This window comes from Polyodon spathula, chromosome 10, assembly GCF_017654505.1.
Source record: "Polyodon spathula isolate WHYD16114869_AA chromosome 10, ASM1765450v1, whole genome shotgun sequence".
In the NCBI taxonomy this organism is placed as follows: Eukaryota; Metazoa; Chordata; class Actinopteri; order Acipenseriformes; family Polyodontidae; genus Polyodon; species Polyodon spathula.
This window is the reverse complement of record NC_054543.1, coordinates 26,722,764-26,741,904: the sequence shown is the minus strand read 5'-3', so window position 1 is coordinate 26,741,904 and position 19,141 is coordinate 26,722,764. Positions and strand designations below refer to the sequence as shown.

At 39.0% G+C, this 19,141-nt stretch overlaps 1 protein-coding gene across 1 annotated transcript in view; it reads left to right on the top strand.

Annotated features, from left to right (window-relative positions):
• The window catches only part of LOC121321410 (integrin beta-2-like), a 75,196-nt gene extending 69,704 nt beyond the window's left edge, over nucleotides 1-5,492 (top strand). The window contains exons 15-16 of the mRNA XM_041260339.1: nucleotides 3,725-3,891; nucleotides 4,504-5,492. Coding sequence (XP_041116273.1) covers nucleotides 3,725-3,891; nucleotides 4,504-4,575 — 239 coding nt within the window. The 3' untranslated portion in view covers nucleotides 4,576-5,492. The remainder of the gene's footprint in view (nucleotides 1-3,724; nucleotides 3,892-4,503) is intronic.
• Nucleotides 5,493-19,141: the final 13,649 nt, after the last annotated feature.

Here is a 19,141-nt window from a genome sequence, read left to right as displayed (position 1 = left end):
GTCACTCTTCTTTGCACTCGTTCTAGAGCAGCAATATCCTTTTTGTAGCGAGGGGACCAAAATTGAACACAATATTCTAGATGAGGTCTTACTATTGCATTGTAAAGTTTTTTTTATAGCTTCCCCACATTGTCTAGATGAAGACATTTCTGAGTCAACGTAAACTTGTAGGTCTTTTTCAGAGATTCCTTCTTCAATTTCAGTATCTCCCATATGGTTTTTATAATGCACATTTGTATTGCCTGTGTGCACTACCTTACACTGTTGTCACTGTTTTAGAATGCCTTATATATTAAATAAAAGTACACGTGGGGTTGTTTTCTTACTATACGACATGTTTTGAGTTCACACCTTGTTACTGCAGACTGTATAAGCGCGGAAACTCTTACTGAATTACAGTCTCTGCAAATTATGACTCCCAGATTTAGGCTTCAGAAAGTTGGTAACTAAGTAGTAGTAGTGCTTAAAATTCTGTTTTGGGCTGGGATAAATACATATAGGTGACACAGAGGGGTCTCCCCCTGTGAGGATCAACTTTGAAATAAGTGGCTGTCACAGGATGGCTTGAGCGGTGACCCGGAAGAACACACAGTACTGAGGGTGAAATGTGAATGCGCTTGCTTGCGCCGGTTTATTAAACAGAAAACACAAAGGTTTGACAAAAACAAAGGTTTAACCCAAATCAAATCATAAGCACAAATCTGACACCAACTAAACAAACAGGGACAAACACTCTACAAGTATAATGCTGGTCCTCCAGCACAAATTAGTAGTTGCTATTTTAATTCTGTTTTCTCCTTCTCTCCCATTCTTTACACACTAGAGATGGGCTGTCACATGTAAACTGTGTGTTTAATGTTTTTGGCTCTCTTATTTGTCTTGTGTATTTTCTTGTTATAAATGCACTTTATTATTAATATAAGTTTCTATAGTCTGTCTGTGGTTTAAAGTAATGCAAATGTTTAACCTATTAATTGGAGAGAAGAGAAAAATAGGACTGTTGTTTGGTTACTAAAACATTTCTAAAAACAGGGTAATGCTAAAAACATTTAAAATAAATGGACTGAGAATTACCATCTGGATGACGTAGGCAACCAAATGACAGTACACCATGTTCCCACAATTGAAAACAAACAAAAACTGTCCAATTTCAATCCTCCCCTCGGGACGTCACAGGGCAAACCCCTATACCCATCTTGGAATACCTCACAGCCTCACTTAAAATAACACAGTAAAATTAGGGAATAAATTAATTGAAATAAACCTATGCTAAAGTGACCAATAGTTTCAATTTGCAGTAATGCAAGAGTCCACTTAATTGAGCAAATATTCAAACAGTTCAGACCCCTAGTCCAATACTTCAGTAATAACTGCTCTGTTAATTCATTTTCTCCGCAGACCTCTCCAGGCCTGTATAAGTAGCAAGTTTCCAAAACTAACAAACAAACCAAAACAAAAGGCAGTCAGTCCTTATCAATTTAAACTGCAGTGCGAAAAATAATAATCAGTGCAAACAATTTTTTAAATAACATAGGTGAAGACAAATACTAGTGTTAATAATAATAATAATAATAATAATAATAATAATATAATAATAATAATAATAATAATAATAATAATAATAATAACTAGAACTGCCAGGCAGTTTTACAGCTCCCAAGCCCCAGTATCAGTACCCATCTGCGTGTTTAGTTCTCAATGTGCCAAGTTTAAAATCAACAACTTCAACTGTTCCACAGAAGATTTTGAAAGTTTTCAAAAATGCATCAGGCAGCCATGTTTAACGTGAGTTTTTTAAAAGTCAGTTGTATTGCTACAGTGTCAAGGAGGATGCTTGTGAAGTTTCGAGTTAGTCAAGTAAACCGTTTGTCAACAGAGGCAGTTTTAAATTTCAGACATAAACGTACACATGGTGGCCATCTTGTTTTATAAAACAAAACCATTTTCACATTTTTGTATCCCGTTGTTACTGGGATGATAACTACAGCTGCAGTTTGTTGTTAGGGGCGCATTTCAATAAGATTTGTGGCAGCCATTTTGACATAAAAATATATCACAGCAACTTCTGCTTCGCAAACTTGATGCGGGTTTGGATGCTGATGATATATGCCAAGTGTCAGATCTATGGCTTCACCGGTTCCCAAGAAGAAGATTTCAAAAGGTTTTATTGAAAAATGCGTCACGGTGTCAATTGAAGGATCTGACAGCCAATGTATCCAGCTTGTTAACTGCCAAGTCAGAACCTGATCAGTCACACAGCTTAGAAGCAGCAGTAGTTCAAAGTTTTGGGAAGAAGAAAAAAAAAAATGTAAAAAAAAAAAAATCTTAACTTTTGGCTTATGTTGGAAAACATGGATCGAGAATTGATTAGCAGTTTGCTAAGCATGTAGACTGGCAGAGCTATACTGGTGTTCTTTTCTGAAAAGAGACTAATATTGCAGATAGCAGACTGTTTGGTTCAAATTGCATGTACTGCTAACAATTGATAGAGACGTTGCGTCTACAAGCTTCTTGCCCAGCATTGACTGCAAGCTAACAAGATAACAATGCTGTTATCAGCCAGGCTCTAAGACTTTTGGAATACAAAGCATAAAGGGGATAAAAGGCTCCCAGGGACTGGTGTTGGACCCAAAGGTTCTCAGAGAGATCCAAAGAGATAATGCCACTGGAATCAAAGGGTCTCAAGAAGATGACAAAAACCAGATGTATGGACCTTTTGGGCACCAGGGATCTGAAGAATGCACTAGAATGAGTTCAGAGGTCGTCACACAGACACACACACACACACACACACACACACACACACACACACACACACACACACACACACACACACAACTTTAAATAATACCAATTGTAACAGATTGGATAATGGTGTTGTACGTTTTGTAACAACTGAAAACCAGTTTCCCGAGGTTAAATGTTAGAGAAAGAGGAGGTGGACCATCTATACAGAAGGGTATTTAATGTCATGCAAACATTGTAGGACGAGTATTCTGTTTGTCCTGTACCTGGGACCAGACTCCCTGCATATTTCAATAAACCTAACAACTGATTGAAGAAAAGTACTCTGTGCATTTTTTTAAATCTACTTACTCACCATCCATTTTTTTTAAGTTACTTCAGCTTGGAAGCCTAATAACGTGATTACACCTTGTGGCAGAGACAAGGTTAAGCATCTATAAGTGCTAAAAAAACCAAAACATTACCAGTCCCAAGTTCATTTCATTTACGTCCCTACAGTATCATGGAAAACTCATTTATACATACATTGGAGCCAAGGTACACATTTCTTAGCAGTCCTTGTGTTATTGAACCAGCTACCGGATTTCCTGAATTATAATTAATATTCACATAAAGTATTTCATTTAAAATGAATCTCCAATTACAGAACTCACTTTAAGCCTGTTGGCATCAGATATTTTTTCAACTGAATACTGTTTTCTAAAACATGTGTTTCCAAAACGTGTGCAATGGTATAGATTTTGTAAGTGTAATTATTATTTACACTGACTGTACAGTCATTTTGTTTTAAATAAAACATTAATCAGGAAATAAAAGCAAAGCAGATTGTAAATCTTATTTGACCAAATTGTATTACAAACACTTGCACTATCAAATGGGACAATAATTGTGTAATTTGTATGTTTCACACTTAGTAACTGTATTGTGAAGACACTACCAATGCACTGCCCTATTTGCTAATTCACCACTTGTGTTTTAGAATGCCCTGAGCCCCCCAACATCATTGCCATTGTGGCAGGTACAATCGCGGGTGTAGCTCTCATTGGCTTGGTCATCCTGCTAATCTGGAAATTCCTCACCTTACTGAAAGACCGTCGGGAGTTTCACAAATTTGAAAAGGAAAAGGCAAACGCAAAGTGGAATCAAGTAAGTGGCTTTACATACAAGCACACTGTTTGTTAGTAATTCTGTGAGTGGCTAAAGTGGTTATCTGAATTAAATTTAGATTCTAGAACATATCTGAAGTACATTGATTGATTTTGGGCTGGCATTGTCATGAAATGTATGTCCATAGCACTTTGAAGTAGTATTTACAACCAACCATCAACAATTAATTAATTGCTTCTGAAAATTACAAACATTATTTGTGGTATGAAACACAACAGTATTTATTGAGTCAAGGGGTGCAAATGACAAAGCTACAATTTAAAGAAGTTTCAAATGCCATATTATTTGCTATAGTCCAAGTTTTTGGAAGCTATACAAATATAACAATAACCTTCATAAATTCAACACATAGCCTAAACATTGTGCCTCGCAGACACCTCCTGCACAACAAAAGCAAGATCAGTATCAACTAGTGTGTGTATTTTGACTATTTTAAATGTTATACCTTTGATAATACATTTAGCATTACCTTCATTCAATGGAATATGATCTTCTAAATAAAAAGGAAACAAACTTAAAAATCAGTATATAGTATAGTATAAACATCTGGAGATTTAATTTAATATTATCTCTAATTTCTTTTCCTAACAGGCTGATAATCCACTTTTTAAGGGAGCAACTACTACTATCATGAACCCCAACTTCTTAGGCGACGAAAGCTAAATGTATGACAGACAGTAACACCTGTAACAATTTGTTCCCCTTTTTTTGTTTGGTTAACATGTGCTATAAAATTGGTACCCGCTAATGCTAACAGCTTTTGAAGAAATTGTAAACCTTGCCTGTGCCTTCAAATGGTCTTTCAGAAGATGCTTCTCAACCAGATTGGCTACTAAACAGAGAATCTATAATCACTATATGGAGAATAAATTATGCAAACAATAACAGGATAAAAGCTCCAAGTACAATGGCTCTTAATGTATTGTTGATTTTCACTGATGCCCATGTGAACATATCAAGGAGGTACAGAAAGTCTACTTCACTACCTTGGAGGCTGTGGTACACATTTAAAAGATCCGATACAAAGAACATTTGGAAAAACAAATTACTAATATTAAACTGTTATATTCATACATACCTTCAAAAACCAACCACTAAAGTAGTATTTAATATCATTTTTTTTGCAGTGTCTGTTAGTACCTGTTCCAGTGACATCCTCATTTTCTGAGACAGAGCATATCCACAGTCAATTCAACCCCACAGCAACAATGTATTCGGTTTTATTGATTTAAAACAGTTGTGGTACCAGAGTACGTTTGTAAACTTGTTATATCACAGACCTCTTCTCCCCTGTATTACTGCTGCAGCAGCTAAGTAAATCTCTGACATGCTCTATAGATAGAGCAATATTATATCCAATATGTTCACCTAGACTAGTATAGCTGGACATAATAAATTGTCCTAAAATGTTATGTAAATGATTGTCTGACTTTCTCATGTTTTTGGAATTTTAGGTTTTGGAATTATATAGGTTGCGTGGGGGTGTTGATATTGCAACATATCACCATTGGTCAGCACTTTTTTTCAAAAACGGGCAAATGTCTTGCAGATATCCATACACTAGAATTTAAAAACAAAAACAGCAGACATATTGGAATTTATCGCAATAAACATGACCGACGAGATTTATGTAAATGTTGAACTTTTGGGAAAACGAAGTGTACAAGAGATATTGAATGAATCTGAATCGGATACAAATGATTAATTAAAGTAGTGAAAAAAAAGCAAAAGTATTCAAATAAATTCAAAACTCGCCATTCTGATCTCCCTGAACTATGACGTTTCCCTATCCCATTTTGAAAATAAATATTTTCTTAAATCTCTCTTAAACTTTTAGCTTTTCTAAAAGATTTGGGTCCCTCTTAAAAAAGACTTTGGGTTGTCTTTAAAATGTAATGAATAAACCAAGAATTACAAGAAGTGTAATGAATCAAAACTGCACTTTCAAAGGCAGTGTTCAATTCAACATCTGAAATTATTTTAATTAATGCATTTTTGGTTTTACTTCTTTATTTTTTAAGGGACTTTTTTCTAAGGTCAGGCAGAGGTGGAAAGATATTTAATAAAAATATCATTTTTTTTTTTTTTTTTTTGTAATGTTGGTTGATCCATTTCATAAGCGCAGTAAGGCACGACAGGGTGTGGGATATACTCTAATATCCACACGCCCTGGGCGGTTAAAGCCACCCAGCTTCGCCTTGTGACTTATAACGCACCCGAGGCGTGTGGATATTAGAGTATATCCCACACCCTGTCGTGCCTTATTGTTTATATATATTCCTCGTAACCTTGTTTGTCACATTTCTTAATTTTTTCGGAAACCCAAATAACTAAGGTTTCCACATGCAAAGGACAATTGACATACACTTTATTTGTTTTGTTTGACAAGAGTAATCTAATTATTTAAGAAACCCAAAAGTAAAAAAAATGGCACACAAAGTTTGGTCAGAACTCCGATGATAAATGTAAAAATATTGTGCCTCTATTGTTTAATATGATTACTGGCATGTACATGCTTTTCTAAACACATGCCAAGATTGTCATAACATGTTTGAATAAATGGTAATGCGATTGGGCACAGCACATTTAATGCATAAGAAAACAATGGCTGCACATATGCACATTAGTCTTAAGGGAACCTAACCTAACCTAACCATCTAACTAACAAAATATCTACTTTTATAATCATTAATTAGCAGACACTTTTATCCTAACTGGTTAAACTAGGATTTGAACTGTGAATCTTTTGGGATCAAGCCATTTCCTTTATCCACTGGACCATCAAACCTACTACTGTGAAATTCATATTGACACATACAGTCAGACCTGTACAAGGAGCCTGTACTGGTTTTAGGCGCTTATTTGTTTCATTTGTTGCACCCCAAAAGTTTCAGATTTCCAGACCTAGGCGATGTATAAGTGCGGTTTCCAGTTGCACCCCCACCCCCAAATTGTATTGCAAAATACTATTTATAAACCGTTAGAGTGGCAATTCACAAAATGTTATCTATTTTCCAGGTCACTCCTTATTGATAGGTTTGACTGTTTGCTTTTTGCATCCATATGTTATTCAGATGCATCTGTATTGCAGTACATATGAATTACTGTGAAATATATATAAATATATTTTTAAAATGCTTTTTCTCCTACATTTAGGCATGCTGTAATGCAATACTATACCTGAATGCAAGCAGTACAATAAAAAAAGAGAATTGTTAACAAACTTGTATGCTTGTGTTTTATTTACAAATGCGCAGAGTATAACATGCACGCTCATTTACATGTTATTGAGGATGATGCAGAGGAATTCACCGAACGCATTAAAGTTTTTATCTGATCTGTTCTTCAAATTCGGTGCGTTTCTCGTGGACGTACAACAAACCCACGAGTGCATGCACGTGTTGTGCGCACAGTTCCCTGCCCGTAATCAATGACACATTTTTTATTTATAATGGATTCCCCGTGTATCATTGTAAAAATAGGAAGATGTGATTAACAGTATCTTTTTTTTTTTTTTTTTACATAAAACAAGCTATATTAAAATGCATCAATTAACATATTTCACGGTATATAATTTGTCTACAGTGGTAAGTTTTTTGTAAATAAAATTCACAATGTAACAAAACAAAGTAAGGTTTGTATAAAATGTTATACATGTTAAAAATATACTTGCATGTTTGACATTAAGTAAAAGTATTTCATTTCTTTAAAGTTTGATTATAATAACTATTAAGCTACAGCTGAAGAAAACTGAAAAAAAAAAACAACAATTTAGATTACTTATTTACAGTCTTACAAGTTCATTTTTTTTTTTTAATTTGTCATTTTTATTAAGAAGTGCTAATTGTGGGCCACATTGCCTAATGCAGCTGAACAGGTGGACAACAGGTAAAAATGTTTGGTAACCTGTGTTCAGGTATGGATGGACAGACACTAGCTCTATGAATCGGGCCCGATGTCTAAACACTTAGAACTGGTTTCGCAGCCCACAATTAGCAATGGCTTACCCAGTTAATTTGAACTACCCAGTGTTAACTAAGGTAGTCCAAGATTAGTGCTAATCATGGGCTGTAAAACCAGCATTAAAATAATATTTTTGTGAAAGAAATAATGGGGGGGAGGCCTTTTAATATAATTAATCAATTGGGTGGCAGAGTTGACTGGCAGGATCATGTAAGCCAATGGATTTCTATAAAAAAGACGATCATGAAAATCTTGTAAGCACTGTCCTCATACAATGTGGTTGAATGCGAGGCTTATTCTCAAACTACACTTCGGTGAGGATGTAAACATTCTGTTCACTCAAGAACAGTGCTCCTGCAGTTCAGTGAGAGCGAAACAACTCCAGCACTGTGCGTCAGCTTTTTAATGAGTGCTGAAATGAAATCCTGACCTAGATTTCACAATAAGAGCTAACTTTAGTTCAGTCTACTAACAATGTCTTGACAAGCAGCAGGAAAGTTTTGGAGCAGGCAGAGGAATCCCACCGTCGGCAGAAATAAGAAAGAACATGTGATGTTTTTGGCTTGGGTGGCTCAATAGGTTGAAATCAGGCACATCGATGGTTATGAGTTGCTCTACTCCATAAAGGCCAACAGCACACATGTATTTGGACAAAAGAACTTGCTTTTAAATATCTCCTCTGGGTTTCCATTACTGGTATATAGTTTAGTTAAGCTGTGGGTGCTATGAACACTGATTTGTCTGACATGCTGCTATCCTTTACAGAAAGGAAAAGAAATCAGGAGCACAGTAGCTGTGCAGTTTTACCTGTACAAAATTATATGAGGCATCATGAATAATTAAGACCAGTGTGCGAGTGAATGACATTCACAACTGTGCTGTGTGCACTGAAACTTGGTGCATGCCATCTCTTCTATTTTTTGTTTGTTTAAATAAAACAAAATAAGTAATGTATTAACAAATAATAGATAAGAATATTATACATACTAATAGATATATACAAGATAAAAAAAAAGTTTTTGACACAGTAACTGAGTTAAAATCATTGCATATACCAGTATACAGTACATGTAGAACACTGGGAGGTGCTGTACGATTCAAAACAATATCCTTCCTATTAGTTACATTACAGTCATTTAATGGTATAGCTAATCTTAATGTGATGTTATTTACATCTTATTATACAAACCATCGGATACAAATTTTTTAAAAGTGCTGCTTTTATCAGGGAAATTGTTGCACCAAGTCCCATCTGCTGTAAATCAAACTCTGACCACAAAGTAAAATATAAAACATTCGTATATATATATATATATATCTATATATATATATATATTATATATCATATATATATTATATTATATATATATATATATATATATTGAAAGCCAGCTGCCCATCGTTTCGATATGTTGTACATATCTTTCTCAAGGGAGCCTGTGTTTGAATCAAAGCATTGGAGGTATTTATAGGTGTTTTTCGGCATGACAACTACTTGTACTTGACAACAATTTTTCTGAATTATGTAGACTACGCAAGTGTTTCCAAACGATCTTAGAAATACTGGGCAAAAGTTTAGAGTAAGTCATTACTAATGGGACTCTCTTGACCTTTTTATCTCTATTTTTATAATCTAGTAGATCATCTCTTTAGTTTATCCACTTTTCTTAACTCTGTTTCTATAATTCTTTCTTTGTATCCTCTTTTTTTTAAATTTGTTTTTAATATCTGTCTTTGTTTTACATAGTCACTTTCCTGAGAGCATATTCTTCATATTCTTTTTCCTAGCCCTTTTGGGGTTGCCCTTTTAGTGTGTATTGGATGTGCAGAGGACATGTGTAAATACTGGTGCATGTCAGTAGGTTTACAGAACAGGCCAGTCTCAATTGAACCTTCTTCAAGTTTTACTACGGTATCTAATAATTCTATTTCTTTTCTTGTCCATCGAAGGTCCACCTTAATATTACTGTGTATTTCGTTTGCCATTATATTAAACTTTAAAAGAGATTCTTCTCCATGTGTCCAAACCCCAAAAATATAATCTACAAACCAAATGTATTCTAAAGGTTCTTTTTCTGATTTTCTAAGTAATTGTTCTTCCCATTTCCCCATGTATGTACTGGCAAAATGCATTCCCAATTTAGATCCTATTGCTGTACTATCATTTTGTTTGTAATTTTTTATCAACAAATGTAAAATAACTGTTTTCTAAAACTACATTGATCATGTTCAGCACCTCTGCTGTTGGTATTGATTTATCTAGTCTATTATCTAATGCTTTTTGACAAGCTTCTAAAGTTTCTTTACGAGGGACACTTGGATACAAGGATTTTACATCCATGCAAAATAAAATTGTATTCTCTGGAAGGTTGTGTTTTAGTGATTCAAGTCTTTTTAAAAATTGTGTTGTATCCTTAACATAGCTTGGTAATTTCTCAATGTGTGACCTAAGTTGTTTTTCTGCTATTTCAGCTATTAAGTGTGTTGGATTATCAATCGTGCTGACTATCATTCGCATAGGATGATTTTCTTTGTGCATTTTAGGATTTCCTCTTGCTAGGCCTGCTCTTGCATTATGTGGCTGCATGTATTTTTTAAATTCTTTTGATATAATGCCATTATTGTATAGTCTCTCTGCAATGTCTTTAACCTCTTTTACAGATTTATTGATCCTATTGCTTTTAACTTCTTCATATGTATCCGTATTCTTTAATTCACATTTTACAGATTTCATATAGTCCTCTGTGTTCATTATTACTATTCCCAATCCTTTATCTACCGGTCTTATACTTATATCATCATCATTTAACAACTCAGTCATAGCTTGTTCTTCAATATTGGTTAAATTAAGTTTACATTTTTTCTTTAATCCTACTATAATTTCTTGTTTAACTACTTCAATATACATGTCTAACCACTTGTCTCTTCCATCCGGAGGAGTGATTTATGAGCAATCCCATGCTCATAATTACCCTCTGAATCGGAGATCTCTTCGTTGAAAAAATATTCTGCTAATCTCATGCGTCTCTCCCACTCCTTTAATTCGGTGGCCAGTTTATCTTTATCAATGTATTTTTTAGTCGGTATAAACTTAAGTCCTTTACTCAATACTGCTTTCTGGGATGTGGCTAAAGTTTTCCTTGATAAATTAAATACTGTGTCTTCTGTCTTATCTTTAGTGTATTTGGTACCATTTCCATTTCTGGGTCTCCTATCTTTCTGTTTTGAATTCTCTGTCCTAGTCCTGTTTAATTCTCTATTTTGTATTTTATTGTTTACTTTAAACTGGTTTATTTTTACTGTTTTAGATGTATTTTGATTGTCTTTCTTAATGATGGCACAGTTTTCAGACGTTCCTCTGGTTTCAGTGTCTTTAAATACAATAACTGAAAAATGGTTATTGTTGTATAAAAGATTAATTGGATCGTTCTTATTTTTAATAGTTTCTATTGTGCCTTTATATTTAAAACAATCTTTATTCTTTAAGTCTGTGTATACGTGTATGGGCCTATTTAGTAGGCCTGCAGCTGCCAGAACTTCTGCCTCTGTAGCCCAAGAATCTATACTGCCGTCACTTAATTTAATTTTTTCAATATGGGTCACTGAGTCGATGTACATTTCATATCGTTTTATATTGTTTTCCATTAGTCCTATTACATTATGTCTAATTGTTCGATGATCATTTTGTGAACCATATAAAACCACACCTAAACATCTAAAGAAACAGCTCCCATCCTTCTCTATTTGAACTATATATTTTTTTTATGGGGTTGGTCAATAAAAACTCATAGAAGGTGGACAAGACAATATAAACAAACTGGATGGTAAACAAATAAATACGAACTTTGCTAAATAAAGGAAAACTAAAAAGTAAATAAGTACAATCTAAAATAAATACTTACTATAGTACAAAGAGAATTCATGGGGGCTTTAGGTCCATGAGGAAACTACTGGAGTCAGGGATGTCTCCAGTTCAAATGAATTAATCAATCTTATATCTTGTCAATTGTGTTAAAGATGTAATTGAGTACTATTTAAAAGCCCTGTGTTCATGAGTGTTGGGCGAGAGAGAACTTGAGGAGTTTGGGTTGCGATTGGGAGAGTAAACAGAGGAAATTATTTGTTATTGATTTACTGGGAAACGAACACACTGAAAGAGGTATTATATTATGGCTTTGGATTGTGGTTTGGTTTGGATGATGAGGGAACAGGCTTAGTCTTCCTTGCGTGTAGATTATATCAACACCTGTTAGGTAGGTCCCGACAATGGGTTCCCTTTCAATTCGAAGACGACCACCACCAGATAGGTATGGGATATTCCTGCCCTTCGGGTAAGTATCACTGAGCTCTCTATACCACAGCTGCCGATAGGCCCCTTCCCGTGATGATGCACTCGGTCCTGCCTACTGAGGGAATGAAACTGTCACCGTCACAAGATCCTTCTCTTTTTACCCTCTCAAGACGGTACGATAAGACCTCTGTGTTTAGCTGAGCGTATTGATAGAAAAGAGCATTAAATCAACGACTTAAAAAAGACAGAGTCCTTTATTGCCTTTCTGTCTTTCAGTGGCCTCCCCACCTGCGTGATAGGCCGCTTCTTTTATCTGTCTGTCGTATGTGAGTGACTGTCTGTGCAGTCATCCGCGAATGATTGTCTATTTTTTCTGAGAGTACACGTGTCCTCCTCGGGGCTAGGCCTTGCCATATCCCCGCTGTCAAGTGACCTTCCAGCCACTTTCTCCTCCACGGGGCTAAGCCTTGACGTATCCCTGTTGTCAAGTAGTTCTGCTGGCTACAGGCCCACCACTGTGGTGAGTCGGGCCTTGTACAGAGAAGTTACTTCTCTCCCTCCTCTATCTTGGTGCTCAGGTGCTTACAGTAGTAACACATGGTGCCAGCACCTCTACGGTAGAGCACAATAACGCTACACTGTACGTGGTGCATTTAGTGCCCTCAGTATTCTGTGTACACAGTGCTAGGTACGCACATTGCACCAAATGTAGACATGCTAGTACCTCTATCACGTAGTGCGATTACGCATGGTGCACCACGGTACACAGTGCACGTAGTGTACAATACAAGCAGTGCATGAGCTGCATGAGCTGCATGTTGCACTTGTTGCGTAGTTGCTGCTCTCCTAGCATATACCTAACGTACGGCGCGGTGCAAAAGGTGCCCACGGTACTCGGCGCACGAAATGCAGTATTACTGCTGTAACACTAGTGATTTTTACACTAAGTTAACGCTTCCAGTGTTTAACGCAGTGCGAGCAGTGCTTTGGTGCTATGCACAAAGTCAGGCCCATGTCGGTATGGTCTGTAACGCTGTTATCCTGCAGGAGGATAAACATAACCTCTGCGTGTGGTGTTGTGCAGGCCTCCCGCAGGCGCTCCCCATCTCCTCAGTCGAGACAAGTCCTAGAGCTCTTGACCAAGCAGGTGCCGGCGGCTCAGGCCCCTGTCTAGGGTCCGCCGCAGCCCCAATTTCCATACCCCCCCCCCCCCCCCCCTTTGGGAGTGCAGGGTGATTGGGGAGAACTGCCTCAGCTGGAACAGGAGGATATGCTTTCCATAGCGGCCTTTGGGGATAGAGCTTCTTTCTCCTCTGATATGCAAGTGGGTGAGACCCTTGCTGAGGAAGAGCCCAGATCCAATAGTGTCTCAGAGACCGGTTTCAACCCGTTGTCCAACTCAATCTCTGCTCTCATGGGATGCGCTGCAGCCTTTCTGCAGGTCCCCTGGACGCCAGTGCCAGAACCATGCCTGTCCTTTTTTCGGGCACAGGCGCTGGCTCCTCGCCCTCAGATTTTCCTGGCCTTCTGAGATTTTATGGAGGAAGTACGCTCCTGGGGTCGCCCGGCTTTGGGTCCTAGTTTACTTCAACAGACCACACCGCTCTCCTCCTTAGAAGGCGTGGATAAGCTTGGCCTGGTGGGGTTTCCCCCAGTAGACTCCACCATCGCGGCCCTGGTTAAGGCCCCGCCAGTGAGTGGTCTGGCTAGAGCTCCAGCGTGCCCAAACCCTCAATGTAGGGTGACGGAGATGCATCTGAAGCAAGCTTATGCAGCAAAAGCGCAGGCAACTTGATTAACAAATACGGCAAGTGTACATATTTGGACGGTGTACTGCGTGAGCCCAGCTCCCTAAGCCAATGGCCTCCGAGTTACGTTTCCTGTCCAGTACGCTGCTGCAGGTCTCTGGTCTCAAAGGGTGAGCCCTTGACTGGAGCCTAGCTGGCTTGGTGGTGGTTCGTAGACAGCCGTGGCTGACACAATCCACAGTCCCTGATGCTGATGAGGCTGCGCTACTTGACACGCCCATATCCCCAGGGCACACTTTTGGGCCAGCTGTGGAGGAGATACTGCAAAGGTCTCACCAGGAACGCAAACTGTCCCATCAGGTGGCTGCGTTGCTCCCTCCCTATGCGTCTGCATGGGGTCGGTCGAGCCGCTGATGAGCTCCCCAGACTCGAACTGTCACTAGAACAGTCCCAGTCCCCACATCTCCGTAACCAAGCCCAACTGGCAGGCAGAGGGAACGCAGGTTGTGGTCAGTCCACAAAACCGCGTCAGAGGAGGCTTTTTCAGGGCCAGCGCCCTAAACACTCACTCCAAACTACCCAGCCCCAGCCTCATCAGCCCGGCCAGTCCCCCTGACGGCTGACGGCCTTAGACCCCATTTTTGGCACAACAGCTGCAGTACTGGCACTCATGGGTGCTCGTCACTATGCAAAGCGGCTATGAGCTACAGTTCCGCTTGGTACCTCCTCCCTTGCAAGACGTCACAAATACTTTAGTGTCAGACCCTCTACAAGCCTCGGTACTTCAGAAAGAAGTGGCTGCATTGCTGTGCAAGCGAGCCATTTGTCTCGTAGACCCCATCTCCCACTGAAAGGGTTACTACTTGAGGTACATTCTGGTAACCAAGAAAGTTGCCGGCTTTTGTCTCCATCTTAGACTTGAGGCTCCTGAACGGGCTTTTAAAAGAAAGGAGGTTCCGAATACTGTCCGACCAGGTGACTGGTTCACCACCGTGGACTTATGGTACGCATACTTTTATGTTCCCATTCATCCAGAGCACAGAAAGTACCTGCACTTTTCCTTTCTAGGAAGCGTGTAAGAGTTTGTTGTGCTGCCATTCGGCTCTCCCTGGCTCTGTGTGCGTTTTCAAAGTGCGTGGATGCTATCCTGGCTCCCCTGCGGCTGCAGGGTATCAGAGTGATAAACTATCTCGATTACTGGTTGATCTGTTCCCAGTCGCGAGATGGAGCACTGGCCCACATGGTTCTGACAGGCTGGGCCTCACCATAAATGTTGCAAAGAGTCGGCTTACACCAGTGCAGTGGGGCTTCGGCTGGACCCCACTACGATACGCGCATACCTGTAGGACGACAGAGTTGCAGCTATCCGGGGTTGCCTCTCCCTGTTTCAACAGGGATCGAAGGTCACCCTGAGATTGTGCCAGAAACTACTGGGTCTGATGGCCGTAGCCATTTCAGCCATTCAGCTGGGTTTGCTTCGCATGCGCCCGCTACAAGAGTGGCTCAGTGCATTTCACCTCAATGCCAAATGCGACAGACACCGTAGACTGACTGTGCCTTACATATGCTCAGCAGCCCTACACTGGTGGAGGGTTCCCTCTCATCTGCGCGAAGGTGTGCAAATGGGAGTAGTATTGAACCGCCAAGTGGTGACGACAGACACGTCCAACCTGGGTTGGGGAGCGGTCTGGGGGTTGCATCGCATAGCTTTCAAACTACTGATATGGGCTCAAAGGAATTTGCTGTCCCTATGGGTGATGCACATTCCCGGCTCAGTGAATTGGGCAGCGGACCTCCTCTCCAGGAGCGGCCCGCATCCGTCGGAGTAACAACTCCACCCTCAGGTGATGGAGCGCATTTGGGAATGGTTTGGGAAGGCGCAGATCGATCTCATTGCTTCGGCAGAGACGATGCATTGACTCCTGTGGTACTCCCTCCACCGCTTAGGCGGTCCACTCGGCGTAGACGTCCTAGCGCACAAATGGCCCAAAGTGATTTTATATGCTTTCCTGCCCATGCCGCTGCTCCCGGCTTTTCTCGAAAAAGTCAGTTCGCCTAGTGACTCCCAAGTGGCCCAGGAGAATATAGTTTCGACCCTGTGCCAGCTGTTGCACGGCCAGCCCTGGGAGATTCCACTTCGTTTGAATCTCCTCAGTCAGACGAAAGGCTCTCTTTGGCATCTGGAACCAGGCAGGTTCCAGGTATGGGTCTGGCACCTGAAAGGGATCGCTGGCTAGCCCTAGGGCTATCAAATGCAGTTGTGGAAACTATGCAGAGTGCTAGGGCAGACTCCACTAGGTCATTGTATAGCTGTAAGTGGAAGCATTTTCAAACTTGATGTCTGGCTGGGAACCATGACCCCATTGCTTGCCCTATGTCAGTCATTTTGCAGTTTCTGCAAGAACTGCTCAATGCTGGAAGATCACCTTCCACCTTGAAGGTGTATTTAGTGGCTATCTCTGGTTGCAATGCCCCCGTAGAGTCTATGTCTCCAGGTGCACATTTTTTGGTTACCCGTTTCCTTAAAGGCTCACGGTGATTAGCCCTCCTAGGAAGACTGTTCTCCCCAAATGGAGCCTTAATATTGTACTAAAGGCTGTCACGAAGGCCCCTTTTTGAGCCCTTACACTCCATAGAGCTGAAGTATCTGTCTATGAAGACAGCCTTCCTCCTTGCTATCACCTCTGCTAAGCGGATCAGTGAGCTGCAGGCTCTGTCTATACACAGCTCTTGCATGCATATTTGGGAAGATGGCAGTATGGTGTCGCTGCGCACCAACCCCACTTTCCTCCCCAAGGTGATTATAGCCTTCCACATCAACCAATCTGTGGAACTGGAGTCTTTTCATCCCCCACCATTTGCTTCTGCGGAGGATGAGAGATTAAATTTCCTCTGCCCAGTGCAGGTATTGAGATGCTATATGCATAGGACAAGAGCTCTGCATCAATCTGACCAGCTCTTTGTCTGTCACGAGACACGGAGCCTAGGACAGCCCCTCTCTAAGCAGCATCTATCACAGTGGATTGTGGACACAGTCTCGACTGCGTATGATGGTGCTGGCTTGCCCCATCCGGTACTCCACTAGAGGGTTGGCTACATCTTAGGCCCTTTTCAAGGGAGCCTCGTACCTATATGGTGGTGGTTGTCTTAGACTTTGTTTTGTTTCTGTTTTCTTTTATTATTGTAAATAAAATATATATATATATATATATATATATATATATATATATATATATATATATATATATATATATAAAAGTACATTTTTGTAAATTTAAAGCAGTTTTATTGTTTGCTTGTGTAGTGTTGCAGAGTGTTTGATAAAACTGAGACTTGTCTAGCATTGGTGTGTGTTTAAGAGCCTGCTTAATATTAATTAGCCATGAGATTTTCACAATGCTCTGTTTTCCAACACATAAACACAAGTGTGCAAATAACTTCTCCTTCTGCATCTATCTAATATATGTTTCTACCTTCATAGGAAAGTGTACTGGGTCATGTGTGACCCTGAAAACCTTTCTTCCCTTGTATAAGGTGCAAGCACCTTTTTTGAGTGAAAGGTGTATGAGGCAGTGATGCATGGCTCTTTGATAGAACCAGCTTAATTTCTTTGATGTTTGCTCACTGATGATGGGAATGAGAATGCAAAGATGGGAGCCCTGCTAACAAGGGTTACGTTTTTTTTTTTTTTTTTCAGGTATCACGCTTTTAAAGACTGTCACCCTCATCTCAGGGAATGTGAATCTGGGCTGCTTCACATGAACTGGATGTTGTAAACAAAATTTGAAACACACTGTTTAGGATAATGTTATTATATACTCTATTAGCTTAGGAGTTTATATTCCTTTATGTTTATTCTAGTCTAACAGTAGAAATTATTATTATGGAATCTTTGTAAGTCTGAGTAAAAAGGGAGTTGAATGGGGGTCATGCTAGCCAGTAAAACTTGTGAAATGAACTAACTTCCCTTTTCTGAGAGCTACTGGCACGGAAGCCTATGTTAACCTTGAGAGAAAAGCAGAAGTGAGCATTTCATTTCATAAATTAGAAAAGTGTTCACCGTGAAAGTTCTTATCAGAAAAGCAGTACATTTTAATTGGGAAGACATTTGTAAGCCACATACGGAGCCTCTTAGGTATTGCAAAGAAATAAAAGCAACCTTTAGACCAAATTAAATTTGAAACGAAAAAAGAAGTGTTGCACTTATTTAAGTTTTACTGTAATAGAAAACGGTAGTATTTATTACAGGAAAACTTAAGTTTAAAAGTGAAACAATTTAATGCAAAGCTGTGACCAGATTTAATAAACTTCGACACATGCATGGGGCTATGAGCCCTTATCAGTAGATTTACTCTGCTTGTTTGAGTAAAGCAGTATTTAACACTCAAAGCTGGTTTGCTTTGTCTCCCATTCAAAGCCCTTGGCTATGTATAAACTTACATTTTACTAACAAGAAGCATGAGTGATGCAACATTAGACCTTCAAAGATAAGAGAATTTTAGTGTCCAAAGAGGGATTTTGCTGGTTAAATGTTGTTTCTAATTCAAGGTTCCTTTGCTGTGTATAATCTTTTATATTAACTAACGGAAGGTACTTTATGGTACAAGAAAACAAAATTAATGGTCTTATTCTCACTGCCTCATTATATTATCCATAAAAATAATGAGCGCTTAGTTGCTTGAAATTAGAATGTAAGCTTGTCTTATCTGTGGAGATACTGGTCCGAGCGTCTCTTGAATCTAACAGAAGTATGATCTAATACAATGAATTTGGGAAAGTGCTTACAGTTGAGTTTTTTATTAATTGAAAGTAAACTCCAGTTAGTGGGCCCCTCAAATTCTTCTTTATAAATTGTCAAGGACTACAGGAAGCAGGAGATATTTTTGTCTAGAGAAAAGCTAGATTTGTTAAACACATTTATGCATAAAGAGAAACCAGTCTATTGAGAAAACACTAAGGTACGTTTTACTGTTGAGAAAGAAATGTATTTTAGATCAAGGCTGGAATAATTAAACAAAGCTGGTGTTATATAGTAAAAACATCTCTCTTATATGTACTTGTATTTTAATAAGTAATAAGAACTTTGTGTACCAGAAAATATGTTATCAGTCTGAAGATGACCTCCTATATTTTAGAGATTAGGAGGGTAGAGGACATGAGATCATGGCCAATTAATTTTAAAGGAGTTGCCAGGACTTTTTAAATTATTCACTTAAAAATAAGAGCT